The sequence below is a fragment of the Carassius carassius genome, chromosome 38, assembly GCF_963082965.1.
Source record: "Carassius carassius chromosome 38, fCarCar2.1, whole genome shotgun sequence".
Lineage (NCBI taxonomy): Eukaryota > Metazoa > Chordata > Actinopteri > Cypriniformes > Cyprinidae > Carassius > Carassius carassius.
In genome coordinates this window covers 19836824-19856160 of record NC_081792.1, presented here as the reverse complement: position 1 = coordinate 19856160, position 19337 = coordinate 19836824, and the positions used below count along the sequence as shown (strand labels likewise).

The window sequence follows — 19337 nt, the reverse complement described above, 5'->3', positions numbered from 1 at the left end:
TAGGATTGATGAAACATTTATTCTGCTTGAATGATAATTCTCTGTAAGAGACCGTGATCTGTAATGTGTCTTTCTATCTGCTGTCGCGCTGAGTCAAGGGGGAACAGGACCAAAGCATTTGCTGTATCTCTTGCAGCAACCAAAAATCTTTTGGGCCTTTCACTATTGAAATATAGTTAACCCTAGGTCTTTGAAAATGTCCATACAATGGAAGCCGATAGGGTTTTGTTTTTTGGACCCTATTGGCTAAATTAAGCAAAAAAATTGCTGATTTTATTGCAGGATTGTGAAATCGTAGAAATCGTTTGCAGTAATGACAGCTGTTTGCATAGCTTCTCAGTGAACTACAACTCTGTTTAATAAATGCTGCTCCATCTGAAAGCATGTTAAAGTACCTCATTTAATTTTTTTTTTTTTTACTCCAAACTCACTTCATAACGTCAGTCAAGTGTTTTGAAATCAATTCTTATTCTTCTGTGAGATGATGTGGCTTCTTAGACATAAGACATGCAACATATTTCATAGTATTCTAAGCAGTGATAAAGGCATTGCATTATAAATATACTTTATTTTTAAATTATAATAATAAGAACTCCAATAAACCATATGTGACCCTGGTCACTGGGGTATATGTTTAGCGATAGCCAAAAAAAATAATGTATGGGTAAAAATTATTGTTCTTCTGTGCCAAAAATCATTAGGAATTCACATGAAAATATTTAGTAAATTTCCTACCGTAAATATATCAAAACTTAATTTTTGATTAGTAATATGCATTGCTAAGAATTAATCTGGACAACTTCAAAGGTGATTTTCTCAGTATTTCGATTTTTTTGCACCCTCAGATTCCAGATTTTTAAATATTTGTATCTCAGCTAATATTGTCCGATCCTAATAAACCATACATCGATGGAAAGCTTATTTATTCATCTTTCAGGTGATGTATAAATCTTTATTTTCGAAAAATTTACACTGAAGACTGGTTTTGTGGTCCTGGGTCACATATTTTGTCGTAGTCCTGTGTTTATTAGACACGTAGAATTAATGAAAGCTGTAAAATCTTTTGTTTATATAGCTACCACTGTAGGCATTTTCTGGGTTTCTTCTGCGAGGCATATTTGGAGTTTCTGCGCAAGAGCGCCCTCTGGCCTTTGGATGGAGATTAACTGCTGATCACAGAACCATGCTTCACTAAAAGATAAGAATGACAATTGCTGCTCCTTCAAAACACGATTTTGATTCCATTTCGATTAAACGTGCAGCCCTAGTTTTAGTACTGCGCTGCTGCCAAGACATGTGGCGTGTGATGTGAGCATGGCCAGCATTGTTGCGATTCCATTCATCCTTTCCTACCACGCCAAACTCATTGTAGAACTATTCTCCCAGGAGCTCATTATATTCATTCCCATACCATCCCTCCAATGCCTTATTTATTCTCATTTTGCAACCAGCACATATTTGCAGTTCAGCTTTTCAAATGATAATTGCAATTATCATTTTGAAGTGGAGGTTCTTCCGCTTCGTAAAACTGCGCATTCAACAGTGCACACATAAAGGTCAGGGTCTCTGTAGCATTCGGGACCTTTGTGAGCTGTCCTAAACCAATTTGCGTTGTAAGAGTTGACTGTTTCAGCGCTGCCAGCATCGTGACCTTTGCTGAAGGAGAGTACTCCCCTCTCAGCCGTCTGACACAGCAGATCACCTTGTTGGCCACCAGCCACGCTCTCCCTCTATATAAGCCACAGTGTGGGGCGCATACACTGGTGTACTGGTGTACATATGTGACACAATCATTACTGTAATGAAAAGGGAAAAGAATTCCTCTCAAGACTTCTGAAATCAAATGGGTTCTGTTTGATTGGCTTCTTTTCCTCAGCACTCCTCCTACTAAATATGACATTTATTATAATGGATTCATGTGAAGATTTTTCTTTTTTTATGAAGTTCATTTAAATTAGAAGTTGTTGTTTTTTAGTCTCCAATATAGATCTCCATTATACCTGCTGTAGTGTTGATTGGCTATAGTCAATGGTTAAATATTTGAAGAAGAAAAAAAAAACTATTTCCTAGAGACACCAGTATTATTGGTATCAGTGATACTCACTTTCAGACATAAAGATGATGCCACTAAACAAATATTTAAAAAATACACCTGTCTTTGTTGTTTCTACATTAATTTGAAGATTGAATGTTAAATTATTGAAAAATAAAAGTATATTGCAAAAACTTAAATGTTAGGTGGGATTAATCGTCACTAATTTTAGAAATAAATGTGTGATTTAAATTTTTTGATGTGAAACCCACATGAACACAAAAAGTACATTTCAAGTACCTTGCACTTGTGTTTTAAGCTAGATTTTTATCATAAATGCTCTTATAAGTCATTGACTCTTTCCCTTTCTTGATTTCCAGGTGGCATTGTACAACCCTGACCAGGACGGGAGTGACAGCCCTCGAAGCAGCCTTAACAACAGCCTATCTGACCAGAGTCTGGCCTCTGTTAATCTCAACAGTGTGGGCAGCGTGCACAGCTACACACCGGTAGGAGTCCCAACTTTGCAGCCACTATTATGCTCTTTAACCTCTCGTGAACCTGAAGCAGAGCTCTTAATTTGCAGAGTTTTATTGTGCAGCGCTGTTTTATGAGAAGCAGCAAGATTCCAGTGCGTTTGTCAGAATGCCAGAGTATGGAGGCCTGTGCATGGGAGCGTCCTGACACAGAGGTTAAGGGAATGAAAGGCAGAGCTCGTACTGCTGGAGCGCTGCTAAAGAGAGACGCTGCCTCTGATGTCCTCCCACTAGAGAAGCTGCTGCTTTGTTGTGGTCCCCTAGAAGCCCCGCATGCTTCTCGCTGCAGGCTCTCAGCATTGATTCGGCACAGACACTGATAGATTCACTTCAGTGGGCCAGACAATACTCTCTCTCTCTCTCTCTCTCTCTGTCTCTCTCTCTGTCTCTGTCTCTCTCTCTCTCTCTCTCTCTCTCTCTCTCTCTCTCTCTCTCTCTCTCTCTCTCTCTTTCTCTCTGTCTCTGTCTCTCTATTTCTGCTCCATCCAGCTGATTTGAAAACTGTAGTCTGTTTGAACATAACCAAATTAAATGCGCTCATCTTTACAGTGATGCATAGTGTCATCGGACTCCCACAGTTTATAATTCTTGTGTACAATTAGTCTCTGCTGCTAATCTTTTATGTTAGCAGGACTTTCCTTATGCAGTTTTTTTTATTTATTTATTAGAGCTAACTATTGTTTCCTGCTCTGATTTTACAATTGAGTTTTGATATTGCTACAGTAATAGGATAAACAATTATTTGTAGTACAGGATAATATAGGGATCTGCAATATATGTGTATCTTGCTATCAGCTGATATTGAAGATATATATTTTTTTTATTATCTTTTTTAATTATCTTTTTTATTCATCTTTATTTTAAATATTTATGTCTATATTGTATGTGTAATTTTATGTTAATTTTCCCTATTTTTACATTTGGATTACATTTGCCATCTAACTTTTGTTAAAGTCAATCAAATGCGGATTTAATAACACTGTCAATTTTTCACTGTTAATTTTTGTCTTTTTACAGCTAATTTTTAAAGGAGAACTATTGTGCACCTTTTTACAATATGTATAAAATCTCAGGTGTCCCCAGAATGTGTCTGTGAAGTTTCCGCTCAAAATATCTCACAGATTATTTATTATATCACTTTGAAAATTGTGAGCGGAAGCAGAAATACGCTGAGTTGCTGCTCCCCGCCGCCTTACCCATAATAGGACTGTGCCATTACATCTCATTACCCAGATACTGTGCCAAAAAACATGTTTGGTTTTGATTATCATGTCTATCACACTATGTTTTAAAGTCATATCAGTTAAACTTCAGATATAGTGTTTTCTGAGCGCATAAATCTAAAGCACACGCACAGAAAACATGTGTCACATGGCATGTGAGTACTAAACAAAATTTTCCATGTCTTATTGCACTTAAATGTTCAAACACAGAATACATAGACGTTTATGATAAAAACACATGTGAGTTACAAAAACAGTCAGTTATGTCTGTGAAGGTGAAGAGCTGGGAAACTACTGTGCAAACAAATACAAAATATTTAGCATACTTTGGTCGAACTTTCGCCATAGTGTTAGAACTGGTACATCGTTGTCGATTGTGAAAACACAATGGCAGCGCTATGGGTGGAGATGTTTCCTGGGTTGGTAGATGCACCGGAGACCCGATTACAAGACTTAAACACGGAAAAAGTCAGATTTTCATTGTATGTCACCTTTAATGTAAATGTAATTTTATACTGTAACACATACTGTACATAATACTTTTGTGATGCCTGAATTCATTTGTAATATTTACAATTATTTATTTTTGTTTTTAATGTTTTCTATTGTTTATTCTGACAAAATAGTATGGAATACTAATATTGGCCATATATTAGTTGTCAGCCATAACATGAAAGTCGGCTTATCAGTGTCGACCAATAGTTAATATTGTGCATCCCTAGCAGAATATGGTTGTCAGTCCAGTGTTAAATATGGTTGCATTCACAGACCTGCCAACCTGTACGCATTTTGCGTACCTGCTATGCATTTTGACCTCAAAGTATGCTGGTACGATTTGTCACCCTAAACTACGCAAAAATCTAGTGATGCCCCTGTCCACGCGCAGTATTCAAAACAATCAATAGGAAAAGATGAAGAGTTCAACAAATCAGTGTTTTTTTGTCTATTAGAGATATTGCTTTTTATAACCGAACTGGCTCCCTAAACTTTTCAGTACCCAATCTGCATATTCAGTGAATATATATATATATACACACACACACACACACACACACACACACTATTTTTGTGTGTGTATATATATATATAAATACACACACCTACACTAAATACACTATTTTTGTGTAGTGTAATTCTGGAACCAGTTAGAAGAGTGAGACCCTCTACAAAGCGCTGGCACTAACAATTATCTGTGTGTGGGATTTGTTTGCAATAGCTTGCATAGTGTTCAGATACATAAATTTCCCCTAACCAGTTCACACCGACAGCTAGAATTAGACTTCTTCAGAGTGGCAGATTACTGTTTCGCCAGCTTCTCCAGTCTGTTAAACACTGTTGTCTTGAGCTAGACATGGCAAAGCCTCTGGCCTTGTGTACACCACAAATATGCTCAGCATTATGGAGACCTTGGGAGCCATTCAATGAATCACTCATTCTGGGCATGAAAGGCATCTCTTCAGACTCAAAACAGTGAGCAGATCCCATTTGGAGTGAAACACTTATGTGAGAGTTTAGACACACAAGCTAATTCGTTTTGATGGGCAAACCTGTACTGTATTTAGTTAGAAGGATATTTATCATTGGAAAGATTTGTTTTATGGATCAGTGCCTGTTTTTGGCAGGCAAGCTTTTTTGATCTTGCTGTCGATTTCGGTTGTGTTGCTCAGTTACTATCGCAAAAGCTGTTAATTACAAAATAAATCTCTCAGGAGAAGTGTCTGTTTTGAGCATGGAAGTATGGTTATGGTTAAATTCAGCATTGCTCGTAAAAAAAATGGTCAAGATTTGGAGTTTTGTGCACTTGATTTCACTCCTGCATATTGTACTGCAGTGTGTCTGGCAGTTCATTTCCTGTGCCATGATGCTGAGTGCTGTAGTCAATGCTGTCATGTTCTATCGGAGCTCTAATCTGCCGGTCACTGGGCCTGGCTGAGCAGCCCTGCTGTTGAGAGTGGCAAGACTGAATTCTGTCATTGTTGCTAATCTTGTGTTCATCACCTCCCACAACAGTCATTCTCTTTTCCTCCCCCTTCAGGTGACAAGTCATCCAGAATCGGTGTCCCAGTCCATGAGCTTGCAGCAGGCACCTCAGGCCCAGTACAACATACCGGAACGCGACAAGCAGCTGCTCTTCTCCGACTTTGAAGATCTCAGTGCCTCCTTCCGCAGCCTTTACAAGACCGTGTTTGAGCAGTCCTACAGCCATCCGGGTGAGTTTTACACTTTGACATCCTATCAAACTGCTTGAAAAACCACAGGCCAAGTCTAGATGTGGAGTATCAACAAATCAGCCAAAATAATAAATTTATTAAGTTATAATAAATCATAATATTTATTGAATTATATATATAGATATTATACTTTTTCATATTAATTAACAGAATAGTGTTATTTCTGAGTAGAATCATATATTTTGTGTGTAATTTATGTAATTTTATTTATCAAAACGAACTTAATGGAACAAAGCTTTGTTTAATTTTTATTGTAGTACTATATTCTTAACTTTTATTTTATTTTAAATATTTATTTATTCATATTTGTTTAATTGTATATATTAAAATATTTTAATTTATATAGAATTTATGTAGAATAATTTATAAATGTTTTGTTGTGTATACTTTGCAATTAAAAATACTTAATTATTATCAAATGCTGGTAACTTAAAAAGGAGCCAATTTGTAGCTGAAAGAATTCTGAAATACTTTATATATATATATATATATATATATATATATATATATATATATATATATATATATATATATATATATATATATATATATATATATATATATATGTATATATATATAAAATAAAAAGGAAAAGACAAGCTCATTGTGATGCATGTTATTTATCTAACACAGCAGTTAATACGATGTACCTTTTTCTCCCCCAAAACGTCATGTTTTTTTTTAAGGTCATGTTTAGCAGCCATGTTTTTATGAATCGCAAGGAAGATGCTGGCTCAGTGTACTTGAATGTATTTTTTCATTGAAAGATGTTTCCATCTCAAATGGCAGCCCATCAAATAGATATGAGAATGGTGCAGTGTTCGATTTAGTTCACTGCGAGCTAGCCTGTCTTAAAAGTTAATTCCTATTGTTTGTAATCTGATTGACTGATGTACAAAAAGCTCTTGACAAACGGGTTACACGCAACACCATACGAGCCCCCGCATCTAACCTACTTTGCTCAAATCAGATGCTTTTCATGTTGATGTTTTTAAAGTGAACTTCTTTAATCTATCATCTATGTTTCATTAGCTGAAAGTTGTTACCTTTTTATGTGCATAAAAGTGAAATCTTTTAGTCAGACAAGCTTGGGCAATTAAAATGAGCAAATAAAGCTGGCGAGAGGATTTCACACCCCACTGCTGGAGACACTGAGCTAATTCACTGGCTTTGATAATAGGTAATGAACTCGCATTATTATTCAGGGGGGCTGCTAGCTAATTGCTTTCTGTGCTCTCCCATGGTTGGACAATAGGCTTTCTCTGCTGATAAGAGATCCACCCCTGTCACCCCGCCGATGAGTGTTCTCTGGCGATTGCAGCGATGTAGCGCCCGCAGTCTGCTCTAAAAGCTCTCCACCAAAATAGGTTTACAGTGCCAGCGCCATGATGGACAGGGCCTCTTAAGACCGCGAGCCGTACGCTTCGCTGATTGCTATTGAGTGTGCAGATGTTGGAAGCTTGTCAGGCATTTTTTGAAACTAGTTCAAAACAATTGTTGCACGAATGAAAAGTTGTAGAGAGAGAAATTCTGGTGTGATTTAAAAGAGCAAATGACGACTTTGTGCTGAGTCACCGCCTCGGCACCTCAGTGCTTTTTTTTTTAAAAAGACGATGCAAATGTTTTCAAAATGCAAATATTACAGCATTTAGTAATCTTGTTTGATGTATAATGTTATTTTTCTAATAAAAAATTATATTATCTAATATAAATCAAAATAAAAAATGCATCATTTTGTCAACTTGTATTTTGCTTGTGCATGTTAACATGCAACTTTAAACATCTTAAACATCTGTATATGTAGAAATTAACATTTAAATTCGCATACTGTGCCTAACTAATGTTAACATGCTTTTTTTTTTACTTTAAAGAATGTTTAAAAACACATTTTTTGCAACAAAGAAGCAAGTGTAAAAATTAACATTATGATTAATAACTGGAAGATAAATAAATGCTGTAAAAAATAACCATTGTATTACAAATGCAACCTTAATATAAAGTATTAAAGCCTATAAATACTGTAAAATTGTGCTTTGTTACTTCCATGTTAACTATTGTATTACATATGCAATCTTAATATAAATTATTGAAGCCTTTGTTGGTGACTATGATTCGAGTATTAATTAATAGGTTACATTGACATGATGGAAGGGCTTCTGATGACATTCAGGCAGCCTATTTGAAATGATGCTATCTGTTTGATCCTTACAGGTCTGATGGGAATGCCCTCGGAGTCGTCCCAGCAGACCCACACCTCCTGCTCTTACCAACACTCCCCCAGCAGCACCATCAGCACCCACCCTCACAACAACCAGAACAGCATCACTAACTCTCACCCCAACAACATCCCCAACAATGGTAGCCAGGTGCCTCTCTCCCACCCTCCTCACTCGGCCCACAACTCGCCCCATGGACAGCACCTTTCCCAGCATGGCCCTCTCGCCCAGCACAACCAGCATCCTCACACGGCGCACAGCCAACATCCCCAGCACAGCCAGCACGGGCAGCATCCCTCCCAGCACCAGGCCCACGGCCAACACACACCGCAGCAACAGCAGCAGCAGCACCAGAATCTCTCCCACCAGCCTCATCTTGGCCAGCAACAGATGCAGTGCAACACTGGTAAGAGTCTGTGTGTCTGTGATAGTTCTCGCTATCTGATCATCTCTCCTCTTTTCCTCTTGCTTACTGTCTCAAACCCTCAGCATACTTCCTTACACGCTGGTATTGCCATGACAGGCCGATTTCTTCAGGCCTCTTTTAACAGTCATTTATTTTAGATTAAGAAATTTATGGCAACTTTGGACCAGTCATCTGTAAATCACAGGGTGATTTATGCTGCTTGCTCTAATGAGAACAAAGCAAATGCAGCACACTTCAGAGAGCAGGCCTGTAGCAGAGGGTTATGGCTCCCCCTGCTGCCTCAAACAGGAAGTGAGCAGCAGCTTCCACACATCCAGGGGTGCGTTTCCCGATTAACCACCATAGTTCGATGCATTGTTGTTGAAACGAACTAGGTAGTTATGGTATTTATGATGTTTCCTGAACACGGTTGCATATCCGTTGTTTGTACCACAGTAGTTCAACAACATAGGGCCAATGTTGATAATGTCACACGCATGTGGTGGAGGAATAACTTCTGCTATTTAACCGATTAGACATTTCTAAGATGCTGCTGTATTGAATATGGCACCTGATTACTAATTTACTATGTTTTGTTCCCTTTCATTTTGCTTAATTTGATGTTGGATTCATCAGAGGTTCCCTCTTTTGTCATACTCCGGGGTTCCCTTAGTGCAGGGATAGGAAACTTCGGTCCTGGAGGGCCACTGTCCTGCAGAGTTTAGCTCCAACCCTAATTAAACACACCTGAACAAGGCAATCAGTGTTTTCGGGATTACTAGATAGATACAGGCAGGTGAGTTTTTATGAGGTCTGAAGCTAAACTCTGCAGGATAGTGGCCCTCCAGGACCGGAGTTGCCTATCCCTGCCTTAGTGGGTGACGACGGAACTTGCGAACATAGTTGGCTAACGATGCTTTTGGGAAACGCACCCCTGATAAGTTCTTCTGTGGCCTTCACTACCTTTCTGTTTTGTCTGCAGGTCTTCCCAGTGACTGGTACCCAAACCTGGATGCGCTAAAAGAAAGCTGCCGCATCGCAAGCAGCTACAACTGGGCTGATGTTGATCTGTCACCCTTCCAAGGTATAATCAGAATACCTATCTATATACTAAATTCACTGTCATTTTTTTCAAGAGATTAACTACTAAATGAAAAAGGGTTTTGGTATTTTAAACAGTTAATTTTGTACAACATCCACTTGATATGAAATATAATGATACATTGTTAGTTGTATTTGATAATAGTACATTAGTTATTAAATGTTTTTATTATTATTTATTCTATAATTATATAATCTGTATTTTATTTTATTTTTTTCTTAATTACTTCAGTAATTTAAAATTATTTTATTTAAATCTAAATTAACAATGTTTATATATTATACAGGTGCTGGTCATATACTGTAATTAGAATATTATCAAAAAGTTGATTTATTTGAGTTTATTCATTACACAGAGACTGATATATTTTAATTTAATTTTGATGATTATAATTGAAAACTAAGAAAATTCCCAAATTCAGTATATCAGAAAATTAGATTATTGTGAAAAGGTTCCATTTGAAGACATCAGGTGCCACACTCTAACCAGCTAATTAACTCAAAGCACCTGCAAAGGCCTTTAAATGGTCTCTCAGTCTAGTTCTGTATGCTACACAATCATGGGGAAGACTGCTGACTTGACAGTTGTCCAAAAGACGACGATTGACACCTTACACAAGGAGGGCAAGACATGTGGGGTAGATTCACAAAGAGTGGACTGCAGCTGGAGTCAGTGCTTCAAGAACCACTACACACAGACGTATGCAAGACATGGGTTTCAACATTCCTTGTGTCAAGCCAATCTTGAACAACAGACACCATCAGAAGCATCGTAGGGGAAGTCGTGGCCTAATGGTTAGAGAGTCGGACTCCCAATCGAAATGTTGTGGGTTCGAGTCCCGGGCCGGCAGGAATTGTGGGTGGGGGGAGTGCATGTACAGTTCTCTCTCCACCTTCAATACCACGACTTAGGTGCCCTTGAGCAAGGCATCGAACCCCCAACTGCTCCCCGGGCGCCGCAGCATAAATGGCTGCCCACTGCTCCGGGTGTGTGCTCACAGTGTGTGTGTGTGTTCACTGCTCTGTGTGTGTGCATTTCGGATGGGTTAAATGCAGAGCACAAATTCTGAGTATGGGTCACCATACTTGGCTGAATGTCACTTCACTATATCTCGCCTGGTCTAAAGACAAAAAGGACTGGACTGCTGCTGAGTAGTCCAAAGTTATGTTCTCTGATGAAAGTAAATTTTGCATTTCCTTTGGAAATCAGGGTCCCAGAGTCTGGAGGAAGAGAGGAGAGGCACACAATCCACGTGTCCAATCCAGTGTAAAGTTTCCACAGTCAGTGATGGTTTGCGGTGCCATGTCATCTGCTGATGTTGGTCCACTGTGTTTTCTGAGGTCCAAGGTCAATGAAGCCGTATACCAGGAAGTTTAAGTACCTGGTTTAAGGACCATGGTATCCCTGTTCTTAATTGGCCAGCAAACTCGTCTGACCTCAACCTTATTGTAAGAGGAAGATGCAATATGCCAGACCCAAGAATGCAGAAGAGCTGAAGGCCACTATCAGAGGAACCTGGGCTCTCATAACACCTGAGCAGTGCCACAGACTGATTGACTCCATGCCACGCCGCATTGCTGCAGTAATTCAGGGAAAAGGAGCCCCAACTAAGTATTGAGTGCTGTACATGCTCATACTGGGCTGAAAATTTAGTCTTGTGCTTTGTATTGGTCTTAATTTATATTCTAATTTTCTGAGATACTGAATTTGGGATTTTCTTTAGTTGTCAGTTATAATCATCAAAATAAAAAAGAAATAAACGTTTGTAATATATCAGTCTGTATGTAATGAATGAATATAATATACAAGTTTCACTTTTTGAATGGAATTAGTGAAATCAAATTTTTGATGACATTCGAATTGTATGACCAGCACCTGTATTTATATCATTATATAATATATTTTAATTTTAAGTGTGTTGAGCTAAATTTTTAGTAGTTAAACTGAAAAATTAAAGCACTATCTTTTAAAGTAGCTTTTTGAATAAAGAACATTGTGTTTCATTATTTAAAAACTGTAATAACACATTTCACTTGACTGTCACCAGAAAATGCTGCTTATTAACTTTAACACAGGACCTGTTAAGCTATTTCTGTGCTTTGTTTTGTATAATAATTGTCTTTTTAAAATGGTAGCCTGCAAGGACTTTCATTTTAGTTTTGAGAAATCAACTGCACAGAGTGATTAAATAATCTTTGACCATTTTTCTGAAGGTCTGAAAGAGAGCATGAGGCAGGCTGAGCTGAATAACTGGTCTCTCGAACCCACTCAGATAGCAGACCTCTGCTCCTCCATCAATCAGTTCTTTGCTCGCACTGGAATCCAGCCACAAGGGGCAGTGCAGCCTCCAGTGTGCCATGGCTCCATGCATCCAAACAAGCCCAGCCCACACATCAACACAGGTGAGGGGGTTTATTCATCACTAAAATCCACAATGTCACATATTAAGACTTAACACAATAATAGCTTAGTAACATCAGTGTGTTTTTCAGGAAACATGTACATGGACTCGAGACAGAGCTTAAGCTCTATGATGGGTCCGCCGGGATATCCTCATATGCCCCCCATGAGCAGCGCTGGTCCCACTATGACAGGTCCTTGTTTTTTTCAGCTCTTATAACAAGAATAAAATTACCTCTATTTTGAGCATTATGTTGAACAGTATCCAGTGTTTAAAAACTAAAATTCATTAGCAGTTTGTGTTTCATATTTCCACAATATCAGTAGGAATACAATTTTCAGCACGTCAAAGCATCTGTACGTTGTGACAGTTCCTCTCTGCTCTGCCCTCAGGCCATCACGCTCAGATGAACCAGCAGCATATGATGCCTGCTGGAAACTTCCAGATACGCCGCATGCCCGCCGACGACATCCAGGACGACTTTGACTGGGACTCCATCGTGTAACCCAGTCCCTGAGAGCAAAGAGTGCTGCAGAAAAACGAGAGAGGAGCGTATGGAGGCAGAGTGTTTGTGTTACAGTGCAAGAGGGCTGGACCTGAGGTGTCTGCATGCCCGTGACAGAAGGCAGATTGGAATGGGACACTTGAAAAATAGTGCAGGTGTTGTTCATTATGACCTGAAAGAGACTCCTGTGTTCCTGGTGTTTTTATGAAAAAAAAAGAAAAAAAAGAATTTCCTTTGAAGACAATCACATTTACAAGGACATGTTTAAGTGATCGCTTTTATACTTGTCCAAGGGGCAAGTGGTTCATGTTTATATCAAAATGTTTCCCAACCCACAGCCTCTCTACAAACTCGCCAAGCTCGCCCCTGCTCTTCAACTGTTGTTCAGTGATTTTTCGAGTGATTATTGCCAGCTTGTTCTCCCCTCTCATGGTGACTAACTCAGGCCTTGACCGCCCATCAGACAAGATTGGCTTCCTCATCTGTGTTGTGAAACTTCCTCTGAGATCCCGGCACTTTTCAGAAGAGGCCCAATGGTGCAGGTAATGTGACAGTCGAAGCACCTGTCATTCTTCTCTCTGGACGCCAGGCACAAGTAGCCCTTTTTTTGCTCCCCTGACCCATCACACTGTAAAATGCTGAAGTCGCCATGCATCCAAATCCGATTCCAGCAGATTTTACTGATCGTTAAGGCTTATAACAAAACGTGTAAACAACATTACCTGCAGTATTTGTACTAGTGTATCTTGTGTGTCATGTTTTTGTCACTAATAGTTTTAGGCAAGTTTGAATGTGTGTGGCAGAAAATGATATCTATCCAGACCTCACTGTTCCTCATCGCTTTAAGTTTGCATGCACAATCCTCATTCTGTTGACCATCATTGTCTCCCGGTCGGACAGTTCATTTAAAGTCCTCAGGACCTGCCACTGAAAATATCCCGCGTTGTTTAGGAGTGATCGCCTCCCTGACTGGAAGTTTGTGGGTTACTGGAGAGCCCTGTTCACGTTGCGAAATAAGCCTGCTGTGTGGCTCTTTACAGCAGCGTGATGGAGATGAAAATCAGGTCAAGGCACATTTGCTTAATGGTCCGCAATAAAAGAGCCCTCTTTATTTTAACGCTAGGACCAACTGATATGAAATTGCTTGCTCTTTGCTGCACTGACAAGGACTTTTAGCAGAGAGTTTACCTTCACTTTAGCTGTTGCTTTTGAATGCTGGGTAGTGTAATAGTGAGAGAAAGGAGATGACTAAAATGTTTAGATACACTAATAATAGCCTTATTTCGGAGGATTGTTAACTGCTACTAAGAAGTGGTGGAAAGTTTAAAATCACACACATTCAAACTGTCCTTAAAAAAAAGAAACGAATGCAGGAACTAGACAGGAACTGCATCCTGCTCTATCAAGCGTAGCACCCTAAAGCAACTGTCGCTGTAATTACCATCCTACAGTCTATATTTTGAGAAGCTTAGTTGAAAGTGTCTTCTATGTTAAGAAACCACAGTGTTTTATTGTATCAGCGATTTTATGGAATGTGTTTGTGCAATATAATTAATTTAGGGCTATCAGTGATTACAATCATCTCTTTTGAAGAGCACAAAACTAATGCACAAGATCTGGACTAGAATAGTGGAACCCAAATTAGAAATAGGTCCTTGCTTTTGACCTTTAGCAGGGTATTTCTCGGTGAGACGCAGCACTTCTGTTAGACCAAATTCTAGAGTGCAGCGCTGATTTAGAAAAGCCATAAAATGCGGTTCAAAAGGGAAGGAGTGGATCTGACACCTTGGTCTCATTGGTTTTCTGTAGTTTTCAAGTCATCTTTATGGGTTTTGTTTTATTATTCATCAAAGTGTAAGTGCTAATAGACTTGGAAAAGTAAAATGATCTTATGACAATCTTTGTTTTTGTTTTTTGGTATTTCAGTATTATAAACTCTCAAACAACGTATTTACATTAGACATTGACATGTTGGACTTTCATCCCTAAGGCCGTTAAAGGGATGCTTCATCCCAAAAGGAAAATTTTGTCATTAATCACTTACCCCCATGTCTTCCCAAAACCATAAAAGCTTTGTTCGTCTTCAGAACACAATTTTAAGATATTTTGGATGAAAACTGGGAGGCTTGTGACTGTCCCATCGACTGCCAAGTAAGTTATACTGTCAAGGTCCAGAAAAGTATGAAAAGCATCATAAGAATAGTCCATCTGCCATCAGTGATTCAAACGTAATGTTATGAAGTGACATTCTGATGATGCCTTTCATACTTTTCTGGACTTTGACAGTGTTATTTACTTGGCAGTCTGTGGGACAGTAACGAGCCTCCCGGTTTTCATCCAAAATGTCTTGAATTGTGAAAAAGAAGTGGCTTACATGAGGAATATTTTTAGGACCATTAAGATTTGGAATTCTGACATTTATAATGAAAAGTACATCTCCCATCCAAAATTCTCATTACTGTAATCGGTTTAGACATTTCTTTTTCTTTTTGTTATTCCCATTGTTCTCAGCAATGATTCATTAATCATATTCTCATTACTGTAATACAGTATTTTTATTATTTCATGAAAATCTGAATAATTTGATCTTTAATGCAGTATAATACTAATATATTTTCATTACTAGGAATTACATTTCTACAGTCTCTAATGTAAAATAAAACAACAGTATACTTTAAAAAAATCTTAATGGAATTAAAAATGAGTTTCTTTGAGCAAAATGTTTTTATACTTCCTTTTTGTTTTGCGTTAAATGTCACAGGTCTTGAGAGATTCACGATTCCAATTGGTTAATTAAGAAAACCAGTCAAGCTTTCTTCATGTTCATCTTCATCATTACATAAACAATTTGTCAGATTCTCTGATGCTGATGGGGTTTAAATTGGCAAAACCATATTACTAATGCCTTACAAACATAACCCAGAAATCCAACTCAGTTGGCCATGAGGCTGATTTTGTGAGTCTGCTCACAACAGTGACAGAATTGTTATCCACTGTACCCCAGACAGACCATTTAGCGTCTGTGTTTTTTGTTAGACTGAGATGCTGTGCACATTGTTCTTAAGCTAAGCTTCATTGCCCAAATCTGCTTTGACTCCCTGCATCCTTTTCTTCCTTTTTTTCTTTCCATCTCATGTTTTTTTTTATGGATAATAGTGAAGTGTTCACAAGCCTTGTTCACCTAGCCTCCGTGTTTGTTATACAAAAAGCTTTGAGAGCTTTTATCTGGTCATTTGTGCACTTTGAAAAGAATTCAGAAGCACAAACGCTCATGTCTTTGATTAACTCAAGCAGGATCTCACCTTGTTTGCTCACTACCGAGTGAACGTCTGGCATCGATCCACCCTCAGTATGAACTTTATTACCATACTGTGTCGTTCACCCTCGATCGTGGTTTGTCTGGATGTCGATCACAGAAGGAGCGTCTGTTCTCAGATGGAAATATTTTGTATGTATTGCCAATCTGTTTGTGGTTGTGATGTCTTTGAATCTCTTGTTGGCCAAAGTGAGAAGTTTAATTTTTCAACATTTAAGGCAGCAGGTGATTTGGCGTCCTTCCCAGGAGAAGGGTAATATAAGTCTGAACAGAAAGCGTCAAGGGAGCGCAAGAGAATATGAGCTGGACAGGTGACGAGTTCTCTCTCTCTCTTCCTCGAAAAAGAAAAAGAAAAAACATTGCTCCTCTGATTTTGTGTTTGTGCTGTGTGAAAGTTTTAACTGTTTAAAGACAACTGTTTTGGTAAAACAAAAGAAAAAAAAACTAGAAATGAGTGGGGATGCATCTGCCAGAGAGATTACTGTAATCAAGGAAGATTTGAGAAGCCTTGTTACATTTACGGGAGAAAACTACCAACAAGTTCTGGTATTTGGAGCCTATTTTATTCATTGTTGGTGTGTTGTTGTGCTTATTGTAAATATATGTCTTTTTGATTGTCCTTTTTTCCTCTGGGGTGGTGAGGGATCAAGGCAAGGGCTCGGGTTCACCCGCGAAAGAAAAGAGGGAGATGAATACAGAGTATTTTGTTATTGTCCAATCCAAGGGTGACACAGTATGTATATATCTATATTGTATATATGTGATGGAAATGCGTTGGCTTTTTGTGTGACACTACCTTTTACCTGTACTATTGTTCAACATTCAGTGTTCCAGTGTTTATATTCTATTTTAATCTCTTTGTTTTCTGTTTGATTTTGTCCTGGTCATTACTTGTATTTGTTGTATCCTTTATTTTCCCCTTTTCGTCCATTTTGTTATTGCACGGTTTATTACTTTTGCTGTCCAATAAGATGACACGGCTTCTCTTTGTATTGGTTTTAGTGCTGTAAAATAACTCTGAAGTGTCATTAGGATTGTCAATACCACCCCTTCCCCCGATATGCATGAATGGCACTTAAAGAAATAAAATGTTAACTTCACTGTGGAATCTTTGCTGCTTTGTGATGCTTATTTCATTTCCATATTTTTGCAAAAACAGAAGAACTTGCACAGAATACTCCAAAACTTGTAAAATATATTTTATATGGATAAAATTGATATTATCATTTAAATTGTATTTGTTACGGATTCCTAAAATTTTTTTTTTTTTTTTTTTTTTTTTTAATAACATCAACTGTATTTGTGCTGTTTATCTTGTTGCTTGGCTGATTGCTTTGCAGTTTTTCTCTCAGCAAAGAACTTCTAATATACAGGTACAATTATAAAATTGAATTTCAATTCAAATCAACATTTAGTGCCCACATATGTATTTAATGAGCAGCTGATAAGGCGTTCATTGTCCACACATGCTATGTCATTATACATTAAATCAACTGACCCTTAAAAAAAAAATTTTTAAGGTTGCACTCACGTTAAACTTAAAATGTGGTTCATTTTTCATCCAAGCATTCTGTACATGCTGTAGTCTCATTTGGTGCATGTGCAGCTGAGCCTCAGCTGTCTGTCACAGTGGGTTAGAACAATAAGCTTGTTAACTAGCCTGTTTTTGCTCAGCGGATCTAGGTTAGCTGTCTTGCTTTTTTTAGTAAAAACCTGTTTGACTGGATTTTCTTAGCGCTGAGAAGCTCTCTCAAGATGCTGTAGTGTCTGAAGTCCCCTACAAGTTTGCATTTCCTCACTTATGTATTGGATGCACTCACCATGGTGCTTTGAAATCGCTTAAATCTTTGTAGTCCCAGTTTCCTCCTGAAGAGCACACACAGTCCCTTGGTATTTTTCCGACCTATTTTGAATGTGACGAACTGGTGCTGTCTCTGACTTGGCGGTCTATTTCTACATTGATATTTTTTTGTTTTGTTTTTTTTGTCTGCAAAATTTTGCTAATGTGTTATGATACAATGTATACTTCTTTAAACAACACATATAATTTAATATCTCTAACATGTCTTCCATTTTGAAAATCCTTTTAGGTGTAACTCAAGCTACTGTGTGTTCCTCAAAGTATGAACAGTCTGTCCCTGTTTTAACAGATGAACATGGTGTTATAAAAAAGAGAAAAGAACTTGCTCTAACTAAAGCAGCAGAAAGTAGAGAAAGAAGAAACCGTGCTTAATTAATTTCTGAACCTTCTGAAACAAAAGATGCTCCAGGTGATTCTGAGAAACCTGCGGATGATCTAGATGACCACTGCATGCAGTCTAATATCTTCAGTGTGCAGCCTCAACACTGCCATTGTTTAGAGTCCTTGTGCTTTTCAGTAGGGGTTAGCGGAGGTCTGCTTCTGGACGCTGCATTCTTCTCTCTATGATTCTGATCACTGTCTGCAGAGCCAGATCAAGAAAAATGTGCTGAATCTGATGAATATTGGTGTAGGATTAATGCATCGTAATCTACATCTGACCATACACTTAATGCCTTGTTGTGAAACAAAGTGGTCAATCGAAGCACTTTGAATAGTTCACCAATAGTTACATTTTTAAAAATTGCTGACAATTTCTTTAACTCAGAGGTTTAGCATTAAATGGATCCTCTGCAGTGAATGGGTGCCGTCAGAACAGCTGATAGAATCATCACAATAATCCACACAACTCCAGACCATCCAGTAACATTTTCTAGAGTGAAAAGCTGTTCAAATCATTGTTTTCAGCTAAAATATAATATATATCAGCTAATACTGCTTTCTCTAGTGAAAAAGTTGTCTTGTCTGAATCAGGAGAAAACTATACGCACAGGTCAAGCACTGTTTATAAATGAAAACCACTAAAACTAATGTTGGTGGATTTTGAGAGGACAACAGGGGATGGACTTTTTCACTGGAAGGAACATTATGAAGGATTAAAGACTCATTTTCTGGCCAGAAGCAATGGTTTAAAGTCTTGATGATGACTTTGTTTCTTACAGACATGCAGCTTTTTAGTTCACAAGACATTAATTGGTAGACTACAGTCATGTGGATTATTGTGATGTTTTTTTATTAGCTGTTTGGACTCTCAATCTGACGGCACCCATTCACTGCAGAAGAAACGATTAGTGAGCAAGTGAAGTATTGCTAAATTTCTTCAAAACTGTTCCGATGAAGAAATAAACTCATCTATGACCTGAAGGTAAGTACCTTTTAAGAATTTTTATTATAACCATTACCATGAAAGTGTCAGACCAAACTATTTGTCACCTTTAAATCTGTTTATGCCTCTCTTTCATGTAGTAGTGTAATAAAAAATATCAGTAAATCACGAATTCCCAGAGTAT

General features: G+C 38.1%; 1 protein-coding gene across 1 annotated transcript in view; it reads left to right on the top strand.

The window, feature by feature from the left end:
- LOC132119525 (forkhead box protein J3-like) overlaps positions 1-12880 on the top strand; it is a 112923-nt gene extending 100043 nt beyond the window's left edge. Inside the window, exons 6-12 of the mRNA XM_059529568.1 lie at positions 2413-2541; positions 5827-6001; positions 8234-8644; positions 9627-9728; positions 11960-12148; positions 12239-12340; positions 12540-12880. Coding sequence (XP_059385551.1) covers positions 2413-2541; positions 5827-6001; positions 8234-8644; positions 9627-9728; positions 11960-12148; positions 12239-12340; positions 12540-12652 — 1221 coding nt within the window. The 3' untranslated portion in view covers positions 12653-12880. The remainder of the gene's footprint in view (positions 1-2412; positions 2542-5826; positions 6002-8233; positions 8645-9626; positions 9729-11959; positions 12149-12238; positions 12341-12539) is intronic.
- Positions 12881-19337: the final 6457 nt, after the last annotated feature.